A 20,999-nucleotide genomic window follows, 5' to 3' on the forward strand; every position below is an offset into this window, starting at 1 on the left:
AAAAAAAAAAGATTTTTTTAATGGCAGGACCCTTACCGAGATGTGGGTGGGGCTGAGAAAATGAATAAAAGATGGTGAGGCATCCAGACGCTAGCAAAAGGACAAAGGAAAGAAACAGAGACCTGAAAGTAGAGGCGAGAGGCTGCCAGAAACTTAGCATCGAATCAGTAAGGAAGCGAAGAAATACTACAGCCTCTCTCTTCTCCTTCCCTTGAACCTCACGCCCCATGTGTTGCTAACTCTTCTCACTAACCAAACCCAGCCAGGAGCCACATGACTAAACGCTCAGAAGTACAAGCCTCTAGAGGTCCACAGCAGACAAGGGCAGAGAAAGGAATGGGGAAAGGTGGGCAAAGGTGGAAAACTTAACGTTATCAAGCAAACTAGCTAAGTCATACCCTACGAGGCCAAAATTTGCTTTCAGGATGGATTTAGTTGAGGCCCCATATTTTCTAGTGTAATTTTATTCAAAGTGCACATTTTAATTGTAACCCATAAAACTATCATGATAAACTGGTCAACCTTGTAATAGACTTTGGCAATCGGAGCCACTGGATTCCTTAAATGATGGGAAGAATAATCTGGAATGGCTGAATTATCCAGAACTGCATAGTTTGAGTCAGCTGACCAATGTGTTTCAATAAAATCTATCCCTGAAAAACAGGAAAAGGTCAGGCTTGACATTTAACTCTCACCCTAGGTTATTATATCTGATTCGGCCTAACCTCCTGGGGAGAAGACCCATAATAAAGCCCAGCAGAGCACACATATTCTTCCCAGATACGTGTTAAGACACCAGAGTTGCCGACTTGCCCTCCCAACTTAGAACCCTCTATCAGTCACAGCAGTGCGGGGAAACAGACGAGTATGAAATCTTTTTCTTTGACTTTAAGACTGAAAGGCCACTATCAACTATACTGCAACATAAAATGATTTATAGAATATACTGTGCATTAAAGCTTGGTCTAGTTTTGGGGTGCCTGGGTAGTGCGTTCGTTTATGCACCTGACTCCTGGTTTCAGCTCAGGTCATGATCTCAGCATATCACTGGACTGTTGCGTATTGAGGACCACTTGGTCCCAGAAGCTATGAATTCCCCAGAGGAGGCTCTCGTGGCCAGAAAAAGGCCTCAGGAAGAGACGCAGGTGCCGGTGTTGGGGCATCATGCTGAGGTGTACCATGATGGGGAGATCTGAGGAAGAGTGAGTGGGACACTGACACATCTGCTACAAACGTGCGTGTGTGGATGTATGTGTATCTCGTCATTCACTTTCTTTTCTTTTCAATAAAAAATAAATTTTATTTATTTATTTGACAGAGAGAGAGAAAACAAGCAGGGAGGAGTGGGTGAGGGAGAAGCAGGTGCCCTGCTGAGTAGGGAGCCTGATGCAGGGCTTGATCCCAGGACCCTGGGATCATGACCTGAGCCGAAGGCAGACACAACCCAGGTGCCCCTTGTCATTTACTTTCAAAACTAGACCAAGCTTTTTTTTTGTTTTTTAGATTTATTTGTTTATTTGAGAGAGAGAGTGTGCGGGGGGGAAGGGCGGAGAGTCTTAAGCAGACTCCATACTGAGCCCAGAGATCAGCAACAAACCTGATTTGTAGTGTTTGCTCGTTTCTGTGGGTGTCAGTACTTCCTCCATGGTGGCTTTCAAGCTGCCAACCCAGTATCGCCCAACTCACAAAACTCCCGAAAATTTACCAACCAGCCCCTGGAGCTTGGACGGACAAATTCCAGCACAGCACCCTTCAGGTGGGATAATGCCGAGGTGCAATTTCACACTCTTTCCTCAGGTTCCCTAGCCGGATGAAGGCACGACTTGGCACAGAGCTAACCTGATCAACCACGCCAACCCCTGTCAGTGTGCCCCGGGGATCACCTGCCAGATAAACTGCTTTGCCTTGGGCTCTGTCCCCGGGGGGATTCCAAACTAAGGGAGAAAGCTATGTTTATGTCTGGGTTTCAATCCTGGCCTGGTCACTTGCCAACTGTGTATGTGTGATGACAAGAAAGCAAAGCCGCCTCTCTCTGTGCCTCAGTGTTCACAACTGGAAAATGGGGATAATAATAGCAGCTGACTCTCAGCGTTGTCATGAAGACTCAGTAACATAATCCATGCAAAGTTATACCAGCATAACTTTGTGTGTATCAGGCACCCCATGAATTATATCTATTTGTGATTATTATAAAACCATTGGGCCAGGAAATCCACTGTCTTGGTAAAGCTTAGATTGAGAGCACAATTTTATCTGTTTCACTGTATTCTCTCTTCATTTTTTTTCTAAAATTAATTGATTTATGAAATCCCATTGTGCTTGACATTGCTCCTGCCACATTCTCAGAATAGAACCCGCTCAGCACAGGGATTTCATGTAATGAGGCATCTGGGGTGCACATTAGATGCCTGAATTAACCATGCATCCAGACACAAAGGCCTCAGAGGAGAGGTTGCAATACGGGCTGCCTGCTTCCAGGTGAGCCGACATCATGTGCCTGGAAATCTTCCACAAGCACAAACAATGGGGAAGAAAATGAAGGCACACTCCAATTCACTTTCTGGACCCTGGCCACATGCCACCCCATAAACCATCCCTACTCAGGAGCTGTGACAGAGCTGGGGGACGGTCACTCACCCTGAGCACTGAATTGGCTCTCCTGCAGGACGTTGATAATGTCCTCTCTTGGAGGCAAGCTAGGAAATTTCTCTTCCAGGACAGAGAGAATTTCTTCTTGCTTCTCTGAGATCTTCTCGGATTCCATGGTCATCCACTTGAAAAGGATGCTACCTAAAAGGCATGAATGAAAATGACCTTAAACTTCCCAGCCGCTCCAGGAAAATCAATGTTTTCTGGCCCCTTGGTCTATATGTCCCCTTCCAATTTCTTGCCTGGATCAGAGGCCTCCACGGAGTAGCATTCAAGAGGCAGTTTGTAGAAAATCCTTCAGATACTATCTGCCCTGCCTCTTTGTTCACCAGGTATTAACCTCCACAACTTAACTAACTATAGCGTACTCTGTGGTACAGAGCTTATGGATAAAGGAAGAAAGTGCATAGCTTTTCCCACACAAACATACAAAATGATTTATGTTGTTTTATGATTTCAGAATGGAATTGAATGACCAACTATTTTAAGATATTCAAATTATTTAATATTTCCCTTTACTATTCCCTTTAAGAGACCACAGAGAAAACTGTTCCCGCTCATCACATTATTGATTTCACATATGAACTTCTTCCTTTTAACAACCAAATGATTGCAAAGTCCCACTGTCCGCAGCAAAGCAATCTGACAAGGTCACCACCTGGAGCCCACTCTCCGACTTCCAGGCGTCACACACTACTTTGAAGTCACCACTATCTATTTATAAGAATTCACAAGCTGGGTCTAAATTACAGACTTTGATTACAAAGTAATTTGCCAATACGAATGACCAACCTCTGACAAACTCCTGGAATTTCTATATACAATCTCACCTTGAAAAGGAGGAGTTACCACCTGTCACATCCCCTTCCCTTACCTCCTGATCCCAGGCTAACACGGAGCCATGGGGGAAAGAAAAGTTTTGCTTAATGATGAATGATTAAACTCTGTAAAAATCTCCACACCTATGGATTAATCAAGGTGTCACCAACTCTCTGGCTTTCGGTATGGCCTTAATGGTAATCATGGGGGAGAGAAAAGAAAGAAAGAAAGAGATGAGAATGAAAAAGGCGAAATGATGTAGTGAGTGAGGGAAAACCGTGGTACGCGATCTCGACATCTATCCTAAAACCTACAGAACCTAGAGATTAGATCTGTGCTCACCATTAAACATCTTGAAAAACTCCACACAAGTCATCTGGCCTGTCTGTTACCACGGGCCCATTTTAAAACAGAAATAATACTGCTTTCCCAGCTTATAAAGTTATACTGGGAATCAATGAATGTAAACATCAAAATAAAAAGTAAATAATGCCTAACATATTTAAAACATTCATTTATTCATTCATTCATTCATTCAACAAAGAACTAGTAAGCACCTACTATGGGCCAGGCGCTGTGCTGGATGCTAGTGATTCAAGACTGAAATAGAGATAGTCATGTCCCGTGAAGCTCAGCGTAGTTTAGGGGCTACAGACAAATAAACACAGATGATTTCATTATTAGGGGTATAGGAAATAGCACTGGGGAAATACACAGCACTCTAGATCTAGGCCAGAATTTAGGAGTCAAAAAAAGTTTGTAGAGAGAGTTAACCTTAGCTGAGACTGGAAGGGTATCTTAAGGTGAAGGCAAAGTACAAAGATCCCGGGTCAGGTAGACCGTGTGCAAAGACATTGAGATGGGAGAGGCTCTGGCCACCTCAAGGAACGGAAAGCAATTAATTAGAGCCAGGTAGTATGGTTTCAGAAAAAAAATGTTGGAAAATTTAGTTGGAGAGGTGGACAGGGGCAAGGTCATGAAGGGCCTTACAAGCCATCTTAGTTTGTGTTTTACATTCTAAAGGAAACAGAGAGACATTAAAGAGTTTGAAGCCATGAGCAGCACCTGGCTGGCTCAGTCAGTGGAGTGTGTGACTCTTGATCTCGGAGTCATGAGTTTGAGCACCATGTTGGGCCCAGAATTTACTTTAAAAAAAAAAAAAGAGCTTTAAGTAGCGAGAGATAACATGCTCACATTTATGTTTTATAAGAATCCCTCCAGCTACCATGCAGAGAATGAATTAGACAGGGCATATCAGGAGAATTAGAAAACCATTTTATTTTATCTTTTTAATTTTTTAAAGACTTTATTTGAGAGAGAGAGAGAGAGAGCACGAGTGGGGGAGGGGGAGAGGCAGAGGTAGAAGCAGACTCCCTGCTGAACAGGGAGCCCGATGTGGGACTCCATCCCAGGACCCTGGGATCATGACCTGAGCCGAAGGCAGACGCTTAACTGACTGAGCCACCCAGGAGCCCTAGAAAGTGGTTTTAGATGAGAATTAAGCAAGGAGCAGTCAGCATGAGGAGAAGTGAACAGATTCGAGACAAATTATCATTTAAAGGGCAGAGAGTAGCCAACTGGATTCTGAGTATACCCTTCAGTCTGACAATTACTGACAGAATCCAAAACATAAAGATGGTTTTTCCACTCTTTGTTAAGGTAATGGTGAATCTGAATTTCAAAAAAGACCCTCATCTGCTTCTGGCTCTGGTAAACTACCTGTACCAAGAACAAGGAGAAAAGCTGGATTTAAAAAAAAATAATCTGTGATGGTGTCAGATAGTTACCCAGGTGACTATCTCAAAAGTTAAGATCCTGTCTAGGCTGTCTTGGGTGAGGAGGACCCCTGCGGAATCGTGAACCCTAAACCACAAGATGGCAAAGAGACAAAAACAGCCGATCCACCAGCTGAGACTTCGACAGTTCCCGAAGCTGAGCAGGGTGGGGCTGAGTACATGCCGGCTTACCATCTCTACCATCATCCGGTTTAGTCGTCCAACACGAAGAAATGAAGATGAAATTCCAGCGATAAGAAATGAACAAAAGATTGGAGCTGAAGACCTTAAGTGCTTGCTTTTGCCCACTGACCAGATAAAGAGAACTATCTGCATTACCTATGCAGCCTGGGGTTTTTATTATTTTTACCTAAAGACGTCTCTTTTTGGTAATGACAAACGTATTTTTTTTTTTTTTTAAAAGATAAACCTGGTTTTTCTCAATACACTTTTAAAGTTTTTTAAATTGTTTCATATCTGGTCAAGTTGAGATTTTTAAGAACCTCATTTTTAATTTGTGATAAAAAGTTTACAATTTGATTTTCTCAAAAAAATCAACAAATGCCAAGCACCCGTTACTAAAGGTCTTAAAAAAAAAAAAAAGTTAAGATCCTGGGGGAGAGAAGGTAAGTGCAAAAAGTGAAGCCTACATTTGGTGTGGTTTCTCCTCTCTAGGTATTTGCTAATTCCTACGTTGTAGCCAATGAGATAAGAAGGTTCACAGATCTAATAAACATTTCACAGGAATAGTGAGACAAAAATTGAAGCTTAGGGATCTCTACAGAAAAGGAATCTTGGTTAAAAAACCCAGGTTTTCAGAGGAGGCCCCTGGAGAGTTATACCCTGGGATAGAGGTTGGAGAACTATGGTCTGCAGGTAAATCTGGCCCACTGCCAGAAGTTATAAATAAAGTTTTATTGAAATACAACCACACTTATTAATATTGTTTATGGATATTTTTGTGTTATAATAATAGGGTGAGTAGTTGCAACAGAGACCTGTAGGCCTGCAAAGTAAATAGTAAAATAGTAAAGCAAAGTAAATAGGCCTGCAATAGTGAAATATTTACTATCTGACCATATACAGATAAAGTTTGCTGACCTCTGCCATAGCAGAAGGATGAAGCAAAAATAGATTAGTCTTCCCGATGACTGAAATCCTGATTCGAATCAGATCAAACACAAAATAGATTAAGTTTGTCTGATACCCTTCTAACTGCCTCTGAGGTGCAAAAGTAAATCCTCTCTAGAGCAAAAGAATCTCATCAACCACAGATAGTATATTATTGAGCAATCAATAAAAAATACCAGACATTAAAAAAATATGATCAAATGACTGAAAACACCAGAAGGGGGGAAAAACTCATGAGAAAAAGAATGGAAATGGAAGTAGAGGGGATTAAAAAAAAGTAGCTGGAGAATTAAGGTAGAGAGTTAGAATCTATAAATAGAATATTCAAAAGAAATTTTTAAACTGTAAATTTCATAATTGAATTTAAGATGCAAAAAAAATGTGTTTAACAACAGATTAGATGAAGAGAAGATTAGTAAATTGGAAAATATGTCAGAAGAAAATATCCATACTGAGCTATCCATACTGAAGTATGGAGAGGGAAAAAAGGAGGAAAAATATAGAGAGGAAAATAAGGGACCCCGGGAACACGGAGAAAAGGTCTAACATACATACAATGGGAGTTTCCCTTGGAGAAGAAAGAAAATGGGATTGAAATTATACTTGAAAAGACAATGGTCAATCACCTTTCAAAACTAATGAAAGCTATCACCCTACCATTCATGTTAAACTACGAACCCAAAGCAAGATAAATGCAAAGAAAAAGACCTCTAGACACATGACACTAAAACTGCTAAAAATGACAGAGAATAAAAATCTTCAAAGTGCGGATATAAAATAAACGCCAATCTAAAATTCTATACTGAGTGAACACATAACAAATGAAGGCAAAAATGAAGACGTTTCCACAGAAATATTTTGCTTTTTTTTTTTTTTTTTTTTAAGTAGGCTCTGTGCCCAGCTTGGAGCCCAGTATGGAACTTGAACTCATGACCCTTAGATCAAGACCTGAGCTGAGATCAAGAGTCAGACACATAACGGACGGAGCCACCCAGGCGTCCCAATTTCCACAGAAATAAACTGAAACTGTTTGTCAAGAGAAAACTCACACTAATAAGCAATAGTAAAACAGAAGAAAACTACTACAGATGGAAGCAAAGAAATGCAGGAAGGAAAGAAAAACACTGGAGAATGTGAATACGTGCGTAAGAATAAATCAACGTTCATTGAATAAAACAATCACAATATCTTTTTTTAAAAGATTTTTTTTTATGTATTTTAAGGGGGAGTGGCAGAGGCAGAGAGAGAGAGAGAGAATCTCGAGCAGACTCTACACTGAGAATGGAGCCAACGAGGGGCTTGATCTCACGAACTTGAGATCATGACCTGAGCTGAGACCAAGAGTCAGAGTCTTAACCAGCTGAGCCACACAAGCACCCCAACAATGGCAATATCTGATGGAGTTTTAAATATATGTGTGATTAAAATACACTCCAGGGCGCCTGGGTGGCTCAGCCGTTAAGCGTCTGCCTTCAGCTCAGGTCATGATCCCCAGGTCCTGGGATCCAGCCCCACATCGGGCTCCCTGCTCAGCGGGGAGCCTGCTTCTCCCTCTCCCACTCCCCCTGCTTGTGTTCCCTCTCTCGCTATCTCTGTCTCTGTCAAATAAATAAACAAAATCTTTAAAATAAATAAATAAAATAAAATAAAATATATTCCAATAGTAACAAATTGCAGAAGGGAAATTGTTCCCAGCTTCTTGGATTGTCAGAGAAGTGATTAAAATTGTTCCCAGCTTCTTGGATTGTCAGAGAAGTGATTAAAATATCAATTTATATGAGATTTTGATTGTATGTTATAATCTTGTGTTGTAACTAATAAAATAATTTTTAAAAATAATTCATACCTCACAAGCTAATGAGGGGAATTGTAGTAGTACAAATATGTTAGTATAATAGTAGTAAAGAAATGAGGAAATGGAGGAAATGTGAAACAAGTTGAAAACAAACAGCAAAATGACAGATTGAAACCCAAATGTAAGAGCAATTGCATCAAATGTGGAGACAATTAGTGTTTAGTGGGTACATCGTTCAGTGCTACAGGATGAAGAACTTTTAGAGATTGAATGCACAACAATACGAAAATACTTAACATTACAAAACTGTACACTTAAAAATGGTTAAGATGGTAAATTTAATGTTATGTCTCTTTGCCAGTGTAAAAAAGACAAAGTACTTAAATTAAAAGAGAAAAATTATCAAAGTGAATTGTAAAAGCCATAATAGCAATATACTGCTTGTAAGAAAAAAACCTTAGATACAAGGATTGTAAAAGGCTGAAAGTAAAAGGTAGAAAAAGGTATAACATTGGTATAACATACTAATATCAGACGAAGTAGACTATAAGGCAGAGAAGTACTTGACATTAAGCATTTTCTTTAAACTATTAAAGGGTTAACCCTCAGGAAGATACGTCAATCCCAAATTTACATGTGCTAAATAACACAGCTTCATCTGCAAAGCAGAAACTGACAAAACTGGATAAAGAAAGAAAGAAATGCACAGTCACAGTGGGAAATTTTAGGACATCCTTCTCAGCAACTCCAAGAACAAGTAGGAGGAAAATCTGTAAAGATGTAGAATATTTGGGGGGTGGCTGTATGGCGCAGTCAGTTAAGCACCCAACTAGGTTTCGGCTCAGGTCAGAACGATCCTGCCACTGCTCCAAGCTCAGCGCAGAGTCAGCTTGAGTTTCTCTCTCCCTCTGCCCTGCCCCTCCAACCCTCTCTCTAAAATAAATAAATAAATCTTAAAAAAAAAAAATCTAGAATATTTGAGCAACATGAGTCACAAACTTGACCTAACTGGCATATGTTAAACACTGTCATCAACAATGGTGGACCTATATTTTCTTGTCTAGCACAAATAAGACATTAACCCGACTGACCATCTGTTGAGGCATAAATGAAGTCTTTTTTTTTTTTTAACACCTCTCTATATTTATATATTAGATACAGGCATGGGGTGGGGCAGGGGCATCAGGCTCTCCTTGTGTCCCAGCCTCCACTTCTGTTCATGTGCACACAGAAGCAGCAGTGGATGTTAGATGTGGCAGCTTTTGGGGAGAATCAAGTCTTAACAAATTTCAAAAGCTTGCAATCACAGAGTCATATTTTACGGCCACAATGATCATAGTCTGAAAATCAGTAATAGAACAAAACTAGAAAATTCCCAAATATTTGGAAATTAAACAATACACTTCTTACTCATGGTAAAAGCAGAAATTGCAACATAATTAGAATATATTTTAATTAAATGATAATGAAAATATGACATTTAAACTTGTGGAGCACAACTGGAGCTATGCTCTGAGGAAATATATTTTTAAAAGCATCAGATGTTAAAAAAACAGCAAATTCAACTAAAAAATGTAGACGGAAAGACATAATAAAAATATAAATATATAACACAAATTTATATAATACATAATATATAGTATAAATTTTATAATTTATATAAAAATGTAAACAGTTCTTTTGAAAACTGCTTAAGAAAAAAAGGGAAGAGCGAGCGAAGGCATAACTTACCAAAATGAGGAATGAATCGGTGACATACTACAGATTCTATTGATACTAAGAGCTAAGAACAAACCGTAATAGATTATAAAATTATTTTGAAAATACTTCTGAATAATACTTCTGAAAAAAACTGAACTTGCCAAAATTGGCAGGAAAGAAATTTAAAATCTGGCTGGCTCAGTCAGGAGAGCACATAACTCTTGATCTCAGGGTCGTGAGTTTGACACCCCACATTGGGAGTTGAGTTTATTAAATAAAAATATAAATTTAAAAAATGAATCCATTAAACTTAATATCCATAGTTTCAAATTTTTAAGAGATATACAAATTTTTACACAAATTCTTTCAAAGAATAGAGAGAACACTTCCCAACTTATTTTCTGAACCTAGCATAATCTTTTTTTTAATTATTATTTTTGTTTTTTTAAGACTTTACTTATTTATTTGAGAGAGTGAGACAGAGATAGCGAGAGAGAGCACAAGCAGAGAGGAGAGGGAGAAGCAGGCTCCCCGCTGAGCAGGACCCTGGGATCATGACCCGAGCCAAAGGCAGACGCTTAACTGACTGAGCCACTGAGGCGCCCCAAAAGGCAGTTTTTATATCTTCTTTTCCTTTCCTTATACCTTCTTGCCTTGTTGCTCTGGCCGGGGTTCACAGTGCAGTGTTGAATAGAAATAGTAATAGCGGGCATCTCTGTGTCATTCCTGATTTGAGGTGGAAGGCTGTCAATACTTCACAGTTCAATACAAGGTTTGCTTTCTTTATTTGGTTTTCATAAATGCCCTTCAGCAAATTAAGGAAGTTGTGCTCTATTTCCACTTGGCTGAGATTTCAATCTTGGATTTTATGAAGTAGTTTTACTACTTGACATCTCCTGAGGTGATCATATGATTTTTTTCTTCTATTAATATGGTGAATTATATTGATTGATTTTTGAATGTTAGTTTGCCTTTGAATTTCTAAGGAATCCCTACTTGGTGACTATATAATAATGTATAATATATTGCTAATTTGCTTTGGGACTAGTTTTAAAAGGCTTTTTTTGCTATGTTTATGAAAGAGACGCCTTTAATTTTTTTTTCTTGCGATGTCCCTATTGGGTACTGGTACCAAGGTTATGCTATGTTCAAGATGCTCCCTCTCCCTCTGCCTGCCCCTCCCCGTGCCTGTGCTCTCTCTCTCTCTCTCTCTCTAACAAATAAATAAATAAAATCTTCAAAAAAAATAAATAAATAAACCTGTCTTTTCTCATAGATGATATGTTTGTGTATATAAAAACTCAAAAGAACCTATACATGAGGGGCGCCTGGGTGGCTCAGTCAGTTAAGCATCTGCCTTCAGCTCAGGTCATGATCTTAGGGTCCTGGGATCGAGCCCCGCATCGGGCTCTTGGCTCTGTGGGGAGTCTGCTTCTCCCTCCCCCTCTGTGCCCTCTCTCTCTCTCTCTCTCGTTCACTCTTTCTCAAATAAAATCTTTTTTTTTTAAAGAACCTATAAATGAGCTTAACATAGTGAGTAAATTTAGCAAGGGTGCTTGATATGTTTAATAATAATACAAAATCTGTATGTTTATAAACAATCACAATTAGAAAATTGAATTTAAAAATTAAAAAAAAAAACCCTGTAATAGCATCAGAATGTGAGATCCTTAGGAATAAGTTTCACAAAAATGTGCCTGGCTTCTAGTCAAACCAAGAATCCAGTTTCTTTGATTTGGGGATCTTAATTTTAAAATACATAAAATAGAAAAGCAGTATTCAGAAATTAATCTAACAGACATTGCACTAAACAGTCTTACAGAATAATTCAATGAAAGAGACTTCCAACACTGATTTATGATGGTGACTTGACAATTCGAAAGAAGATGATGTACTGATGTAAGTGGGAAAAAATAACTCAGAAACATGCTCACCACACTCCCAGTTGTTTTTACTGCAAAAGAATGGCTATGGCCCAAATTTTCTACTTCACATTAAAGACTCATTTAGCTATATACTTAGTTAAATATCAATATCAGGATGTAGAGCAGCCAAAGGCACCTCTTGGCAAAATCAAACCTGTTTTTGGAGTCAGAGTTGATTTAACTTCCAGCAAATTCTGCAGAACTACAAAAATATTTAAATCCATACACATGTACCCAACAGCGTCCAGGCTATCCCCGGGCCAGGGGGGATTAACAAGAAGCAACAAAGAAAGCAATTATAATAAAACTGTAACAAATATTTCATTCCATTAGAAAAAAATCAACCACAATGTTCTTTGTTCAAAAGAATGGCAAAGTGAAGGACCTCTTGCCAAAAGCAATTGTAGTACATTAATATTAAAACATGATCTAATGAAGTCAGAAGTTGTTTGGGGAAAACATTCACCACAGTAAAGGCATATTCTGCATGATAAATTCTTAGCAGAAAAGAAGGGATTTAAATCTCTTTTCTTATTTCACTTGGGAATGATTTTTTTTTTTCATACTGAAACAAAAAATAAATAAATAAAAGAAGAATGGGCGGGGTTGGGGGGGAAGGAGAAGGAAGGAGAAAAAAAGATGGAAACTACAACAGCTCACATTTTTGCCTGAAAAGGGATAAAAAAAGCATATTACTCAAGTGCTTAATAATCTTATAAATTTAAAACATCTGAATTTAAGAATAAGGCTTATCTTGGCATGGCATAAGAACTCTGAGGTTGAGAAATTGTTCTGATTTTATTATCCAGCAAAAAATTAAATAAATAAATAAGTAATCTCTTTCCTTTACCCCCAACACAGAGCTTCCCTCTTCCTCAGCAAAACAGGATGGATGAAATTCCCTTTGGACTTTGTAACCTTTTCGGGAGACATGATTCACTGGGAGAGGATGATTCCCTCTTTGGGCAGGAGAGGGAAAAAAAAAAAAAGAAAAAAATCTGGCACCACTCCTTTCCCATTTGACCTCCTTAAAAGGATCTTTTTTGAAGCTGTTAATCCAGGCTACTAAAATAGCAAGCAACTATTCTTTATTAAAGTTCAAATGGAGCTGCCAATAGAAAGGAGAGCATGTGTTTCTTAAGAACCTAGGGCAGAGTTTTTCTACGTCCTAAGCATGGACAATTGCCATTATTTGTTTCCCTATTCATATTGTGGCTCTGTGGAGGCCTTGTACAAATAAATGTGACAGGCCTTTCGGGGGGAAGTGTGGTTTTAATGGAAACCCGACTGGTAATCAGCGGCTGCAATCTCCTCGTGTCAGTTGGTTTCCAGAAACATAACGCACACACGCGCGCCCGCACACAAATACACATGCGCGCCTGCACACAAATCCCAAATGTGATGATTCAGCAATTTAAAGGACCTTAAATTTGGCGATCGTCCTCCAGTGCACACCTCTGGGGAAATTAAAGAACACAGGTTGAGGATTCTGGCGGGTTCATAATCGTTTGCTTTTGGCAAAAACTCAGGGCAAAACCAAACACCAACTTTAGGCCACTCTGACTGTCCAGGGTGAATTTTAAATAGGTGCAGGTCGCAGCTTGTCTGAAAATAACAAAAGGATCGCAGAAGCAGAGAGTAGGAAGGGGAAAAAAAGAAAAGAAGAGCAGGAAAAGATGAAAAGGAGAGGCAGAAGAGGAGAAAGAAAGTAAAGAAAAAAGAACCAGGACAGCAAAAACAGACGTGGGGGAGGGGAGAGAAATAAAAAGACCTTTCCAAAAATCAGGGTCGTTTACCATCCCGTCCCAATGAACACATTCTCTTCTTAGACAAATAACTTCGTAGACAAATAATTAGAAAGTAATCTATGGAAGTAAGTCTGTGTCTTTACAGATGAACGTGATGCTAATGATCTGGATCTTGGAATTTCCGAGTTTGAAGTATGTCTTATTAAAAGACCACAGCAAGACCTAGCTTTTGTAAGACATATTAATTGAAGGAAATGCAAATTATGTCGACTTCATTAAATCTCCTGCACAGTCTGAACACACATTGGCCATGAGTGAGTCACCTGTTGACATTTACCCAGAGGGTACAGGGACAAGGGAAATTATTAGAGAAACACAGCAGGTTATTTCTACCCTGGCAACACAATGCCTACTTCTAATTGGTATATATAAATGATCTTTTAACAACATCCATAATACCCAGGTTCTACCTCAATATTTGAATTTGATCTTCTCTCACAAGGCAAACACTGTGATAGATATCTACAGCTTTCAGTATAAGACTACAAAAGATTCTAATATGATTGAATTTAAAGATTTATTTCCTGCATTGAGAGAAAAATAGCAATGTGTAGAGAAAAGAAATTTAGAACAGAAAAATCAGGTTACTAGACCAACAGTGAAGGTGATTAAAACAACACCCCTGCACTGATGGACTGGGGATTGTGAAGTATCTGACACATTACGCTCAGTTCCTGTACAAACTTACTACATGGGTTGGAGTAGAACTATGACATTATTAGGGGTATTATCCAGAAGACTGATGCAAGGGAAAACTACTTAGATTTTTTTAAAATGAGGAACTGGTGGTCTATGTATTTGTTTTAGTAATGATATAAATATGACAGTTAATTTGCTTTCTATTTTTTTCCAGTGGCTCCAGGAGCCTCACATGCCACATTTTGGACTGAATACTATTTTTACTCCTTCAATATTTTTATTCTCTCTTGATCTTATTCCTTTCTTGACACATTTTTGTTTTTCCAGACTCTGACTTTTTTCCCCGTTTTGTTATATTTGCATGCATTTTTGTAAACCACATCAAATACTCTGCAAGAAGGAAGGACACAAATAATAAACAGATAAATGACAGATGATTGACTTATGCAAATAAATACTCATTTATTTAAAGACTGTATTTATTTATTTAGAGAGAGAGCATGTGTGCATGGAGGGGAGGGGCAGAGAGAGAGAGAGAGAGAGAATCTCAAGTAGACTCCACGTTAAGCACAGAGCCCATCACGGGGTTCAATCTCACAATCCCAAGATCATGACCCCAGCTGAAATCAAGAGTCGGATGCTCAACCAACTGAGCCACTAAGGTGCCCCAGTACTATATTTAATATAAATGCAGACTTCTAATAAAATGAGAGTATAACTATATGATTCCATTTATATAATATGCAAAACAGGCAAAACCAATCCATGGTATTAAGGGGTACATACGGGGTAGTAAAACTATAAAGGAAAGCAAGAAAGTGTGTGCCATAAAAATCAAACTGGTTACCTTTAGTTAAGGAGAAAATGAGTAGGTCTTCTCGTTCTATTTCTTTACCTGGGTAATTGTTAAAAGGATGTTCCTTTTGTGATAATTCACTGAGCTTTATATTTATGTTTTGTCTTCTTTTCTGTATGTGTATTATACTCCATGAAAGGCTTAAAATTATATATACAGGGGCACCCGTGTGGTTCACTTGGTTAAGTATCTGCCTTCGGCTCAGGTGATGATCCTGGAGTCCCAGGATCGAGCCCCGCGTTGGGCTCCCTGCTCAGCAGGGAGTCTGCTTCTCCCTCTCCCCTTCCGCCTCCCCCTCCTCGTGCTCTCTCTCACTTGAGCTCCTTCTCTCTCTCTCTCAAATAAAATCTTTTAAAAAATTACATATACAATTATATATGTGTGTGTGTGTATATATATATATATATATATATATATATATATATACACAACAAAAAGATGAAAATAAAAACAAAGACTTGCAGAATAACAGAACAAATTCTACTAGGATTTCTAAAAGCTCAAAAAATAAAAATAAGAAGAGCGTTTATTATTGCAAAGCACAATGTCCGAATTCTGGACATTAAGAATGTTGGATGGGCAGGAATGAAATGGATAATCTCATTTCACAGAACTAACTAAATCAGTACAGTCATAAAAATAGAAAGTATATACACAATCACGCATAATCCATTTTATGACTGTATTTATTGAGGGTCTCCTATGTGGCAGGCACTGTTCCAGGCGCCAGAGACACATCATTGGGACAGCGAACAAAACAGAGAAGGTCTGCTTTCTCCTGAAGCTTGCACTCTGGAGTGAAGGAGCAAAAGGGAGGAAGAAAGTCGTGACAGGCAGAAAGATAAGTAGACAGAAATACGAATTCCAGAAGGAAGGGACAGCTTATGTAGATCCTCACGAGTGGAAAGAGTTTGGCCTATTTGAAAGACTGAAGGGGCCCTGACCCTGGAACACTCGAAGGGAAAGGACAGGGTGGAACCCATGCCATGATGTCAGGGCAGGCAGGGGAGAAGTCATATTGTAGACTGAGGTCTGGGGGCGGGTGCCTGGATTTTGAGTGCAATGGATTTTAAGCAGGAGATTGACACAACGGGTTTACACTTTTAAAAGGCCAATCTGACTATTTCACAAACAATAGGTTTTATGGAGGGAAGAGGGCAACACTCAAGGCGGCCATTGCTTTAGTGGAAGAGAGACAGAATGGCAGCTTCAACAGCATCACTGCTGGTGATCACAGGAGAGAGGACAGGTTCAAGTTACGTTGTAGATGGAGAGTCAGCAGGACGGGCTGACGGATCAATGTGGGAGGAAAGGAAATTGAAAGAAACAACGATCTTAGATTGTGGCTGGAGTAAAGGGTAGTGATTGGCAGTGCCTTCTACTGACCTGGGGAAGCTGAGATAAAGCAGGTTTGGAGGTGCAGGGAACTACAGGGGTCCATTTCAGCCACGGTAAGGTGGTGGTGTTAGTTAGACATGCATGTGAAGATGTCACATGGACACTGCAGATGAACCTGGGATATGCTAAAGAGAGATCTAAAATCTCGGAATGAAATGAGGCCACTTACGGATAGGGTATAGACAAGAAACAGACTCAGAGAACAAACTGATGGTTACCAGAAGGGAGGGGCTGGGGGAAGGGGAAGTAGGGATGGGGATTAAGCAGGGCACCTGTCGTGAGGAGCACTGGGTGATGTATGGAATTGTTGAATCACTCTACTGTACACCTGAAACTAATATTACACTGTATGTTAACTACCTGGAATTTAAATAGAAAGCTTTAAAAAATAGTGTACATGAAAAAAAATGTCCCAGGATGAAGTTTGACAGCACCGCAATGCTTAGAAGTTGAACAGAGGAGAAGGAGTTAAGACTAAGGAAGAGTTGACCCAAACTCTCGCACATTAAGGAACGCTCCGAAAATTAGCATTCTTTTCCCCCAGCACAGTGGGCTAAAAGGCATACTGAGGGTCCTCCCCAGGGACTGAGGGGACCCATGGCCCACTTGAAATCCGTTCACAGCACACCAGTGTGCCTCAGCACGATGTGTTCTAGGATAGGACCTCAGGAATGAAAGGCAAAGAAAAATCAAATCGATTAAGTCCTGTGTTCACAGTAAATTCAGGTTTTTTGGTATGAAGTTCATAATAATAGATCCCGCAAAAAGGTCTAATTAGGATCCTTTCAAAGACTCTTCCAAGTCTCAATCATCAATATTTAGTCTCACGACATCTGGAAACAGACATTTTTCAAAATTCTTTGCGGCAAAGGTGTGCATAGAAATTTTACTTTCCTTCAAGACCTAGAAAAATGCATAAGTACGTTCTAGAAACGTGTGTCAAATTAATGATTATGTTGAGCACCCCCAAATACAAAATAACATAGCTGTTTATAGAGAAAACTCTTTGGACAGAGAACTATCCATGTTATGAAAATAAAGAACGCTAAAATTATTTACAGGCACATCGAAAACCTCCCATTTGGTTTGGTGTTAATACGTGATTGGAAAACTATGAGATCTAACATTGAGTTTAGTGAATATCGCAAAATTCGACTTGATTCCTTTCTGATACCCACTAAAGATTTAGGAACTTCTATTCATTTATTTTTTCAGATTTTATTTATTTATCTGAGAGAGAGCAAGGGGGGGAGGGGGCAGAGGCAGAGGAGGGAGAAGCAGACTCCCCACTGAGCAAGGAACCTGACACGGGGCTTGATCCCAGGAGACTGGGATCATGGCCTGAGCCGAAGGCAGATGCTTAACCGACTGAGCCATGCGGGTGCCCCGATGTAGGAACTTTTAAAAACTGTCCCGCCGCCCTTCTTACTCTGAACAATGAGTTTCCTCTTTAAAGTCAAACTTCTTAGGACGCCTATGTGGCTCAGTCAGTTAGGCGTCTGCCTTAGGCTCAGGTCATGATCCCAGGGTCCTGGGATCGAGTCCTGCCTCAGGCTCCTTGGTCAACGGGGAAACTCCTTCTCCCTCTGCCTGCCACCCACCCCCCCACACACCGCTTGTGCTCTCTCTCTGACAAATAAATAAATAAAACCTTAAAAATAAAGTCAAACTTCTTGGATCCCCATCCTTTAGGTCCGTCTTGGCACAACTGCTCAGTGATGTTCTGTGGCCCCTCCACAAATGGACACACACATAGGCATGCACACATGCATACTTTGGTCAAGGGTCTCCAGAGCCTTCTTTCCACTAGAGTAGGCCACCTTCCAGGATTAGTGACTCTGGACTCTCTCTCTCATGACAGTACCTATATCTGCAGTCTTTGCACATAGAGGCACTTCATCTTCTTATACCCCAATGTCCAGGCAACAATGAAGGACGTCCCTACTCTGCCAGGTTCCTACAGGAGGCCCTTCAAGCCCAACCTTAAGAAAAACCTCCAATGATAAGAAAAACCAAGGCCCTTTACCGTACCTCGGATTCTTGGTAGCTCTGCTAACGAAAACCAACATTACTTATAAAAGGGTCTGCCTCCCTTCTAACTCCCCAAATCTGAGTATCATCATTACTATCATCATTGACAGCAAAATCGTACCTTTGTACTGATGTATCACAGTTTGATCTGATTTAACGATCTACAGAAAAACAGGATGATGAGCGTTTGGTGGACTGACTACCTTTTTTTCCTGTTAAATAAAAATATTTTTTGAACAATAAACCAAGCTTCTTAGTTTGCAAGAAACTTAAACAAAATGCTCTCTAGCGTTTGCCTGCACTGCACATTTGCATTGTCAAACAACTTCCCTCTTGGCTGGGATCCCCAATTACCTTTATTTTCCTTCTGCTCTGTCACAGAGATAAATGATCGTATTTACTTGGTTTGGTTGAGGGCACAGTTTCCCACAGAGCATTTTTATAGATGTCCAGTGCCAGAAAAAAATTTAAAACAGGTTTACTGGGGCCATTAGCTCTAAAATATTCGCAGGAACTACATAACTTTTGGACATTTTCCTCTCCACATTGTGGAAGAGACAGGAAGTGAAGGAAAGCGTCCTCAAAAGAGTGGTGTCAACAATCTCTTGGTCATCTCCTTCCTTTTTAAAAAATTTTTTTCAGTCTGTTAATCACTGTTTTTCATTTTCTTGGGCTAAATACTTCTGAGAAAAATCTATGTCTATCATGTTCAAGATGGATTACTGAAAGAAAGAAAAAAAAAAAAAGCTTTATACAATACCCAAAGCTGTCCTATGAGAGACAATACTGAATTTTTGGGGTAATTTTGTGCCACCAAAGTCAACTAACAAGGTTAGGAAGCCAGGTTAGAAAGCCCTTTTGGAAGTGGTGTGGGCTCCACGGACGGAGATGAAAAATATTCAAAGGGTAATCGATGATGATGTGCTGGGAACACAGGGCTGAGTTAGGATGGGAAATGCTACAAGATAGGGGTTAACGAGGTGACAAGGTGACTGTAAAAGACCCAACATCAAATTACCAACGTGAAAGGTGTTTATTCTGCCATCCAAGCAGTACTCCACAAACCAAGCATATATAAATATTAGGTGCTATTTCAATATGAGGATGTGGATTCTGGCCCTGAGTTGCCCTGCTATGGGGCAAGAATCACCTCTGGAAGCTGCTGGCTGGCCAGAGGAGCCCACAGAGGTGGTGGGCTCCCCAACAGAGGTGCAGCAGTTCCATTTAAAACTCCTGTCTAGTGAAACAGCAAAGATCCTTCATGCCTATTTTTAAATGCACATTTTTAATATGTAGTATAATGCTACTCTTTAACAAACTCTTTACTCCCTGCTTCTCTGATGAAGCTTCCTGCGGTCTTGAAAGGGGTTGTTAACCCAAGAATGGATCACACTCATTCTGCATGAGCAAGTCGAGAAACACTCCATTAAGCCTTCCAGTATTTAATAGAAAGAGCCATCTCTCACCTCTGAGGAGATGAGCCAGCTGCTCGGTGATGAGTTCAGGAGCCTCCTGGAGAATCTCTTTCACCACAAGGGAAGAGGAAGACTCTCGAAACTCAAGGCCGCCATCGCTCTGCTCCACTGGATTAATGACTTTGACAACCGCTGATTCTAAGGTTTTGTCCTCACTGTAAAGCAAATGGAGGAGAGGAAGACAAAGAGATATGGCTTATTTTCTTACTTTCTGGAAGTATTTAATCTCCACTCCCGCACAAATGACTTCCTCTCAACAGCTAAAAATCTGAGTAAGCTCACATGATGCAGAAGAGAGGACCCTTATTCTATGTGCCTTCATACTCTATTTAGTGAATTCACTCCCCAAGGGTCTTAGCAGGTGGCCCCTCACACCTCAGCACTTCTATCTCTTGTTTAGCTATTGGAAAGTAATAATAATAATAATAATAACAATAATTAGTAATAGCTAATATTTACTAAGCTTCCATTACAGGCCAGACACTATTATCAGGCCAGACAGAATATCACCACGTCTTAGACTATAAAATGACCCTACGGAATGGGTTCTAGTAAAACTCCTATTTTAAAAATGGGGAAACAGAGGCACAAAGAGGTTAAGAAATTTGTCCAAGGTCACAAAGATTGTAAGCAGGCTGGCTTGTGTTTAAACTCTGATAATCTGGTTCCAGAACTTGCACCTGCAGTCTCAGGGCTGGAGAAAAGCTACTACGGGCTGATTTACGTCCACCATCCTCCTTTATATGTTGGCTTTATCATAGGCAGAAAGAAAGATGTGAATAAGACTGACGTTGGTCCTTCTGTCTGCCAGAAACAAATGAGTGGCAACGGAGGAAATAAAGATCTCAATTTCTTTTTGGAAAGCATTCTGTTTCACAAACAGTCCTAAAGCTGGAGTTCACAGCATCAGTCCCAACACCAGCTTAAGTTTTTCAGTTTATTTGGGAACAAAACTCTTCCAAAGATCCTGACTGACACACACGTTTTGTAGCTCATT

At 39.9% G+C, this 20,999-nt stretch overlaps 1 protein-coding gene across 1 annotated transcript in view; it reads right to left on the reverse strand.

The window, feature by feature from the left end:
* The window catches only part of PRUNE2 (prune homolog 2 with BCH domain), a 197,015-nt gene that overhangs the window by 169,761 nt on the left and 6,255 nt on the right, over positions 1-20,999 (reverse strand). The window contains exons 4-5 of the mRNA XM_088018802.1: positions 19,994-20,157; positions 2,638-2,790 (exon numbers count right to left, since the gene is read on the reverse strand). Coding sequence (XP_087874928.1) covers positions 2,638-2,790; positions 19,994-20,157 — 317 coding nt within the window. The remainder of the gene's footprint in view (positions 1-2,637; positions 2,791-19,993; positions 20,158-20,999) is intronic.

This window comes from Eumetopias jubatus, unplaced genomic scaffold (genome assembly GCF_037043125.1).
Source record: "Eumetopias jubatus isolate StellerSeaLion01/CBP00866 unplaced genomic scaffold, mEumJub1_p1.0 scaffold_15, whole genome shotgun sequence".
NCBI lineage: Eukaryota > Metazoa > Chordata > Mammalia > Carnivora > Otariidae > Eumetopias > Eumetopias jubatus.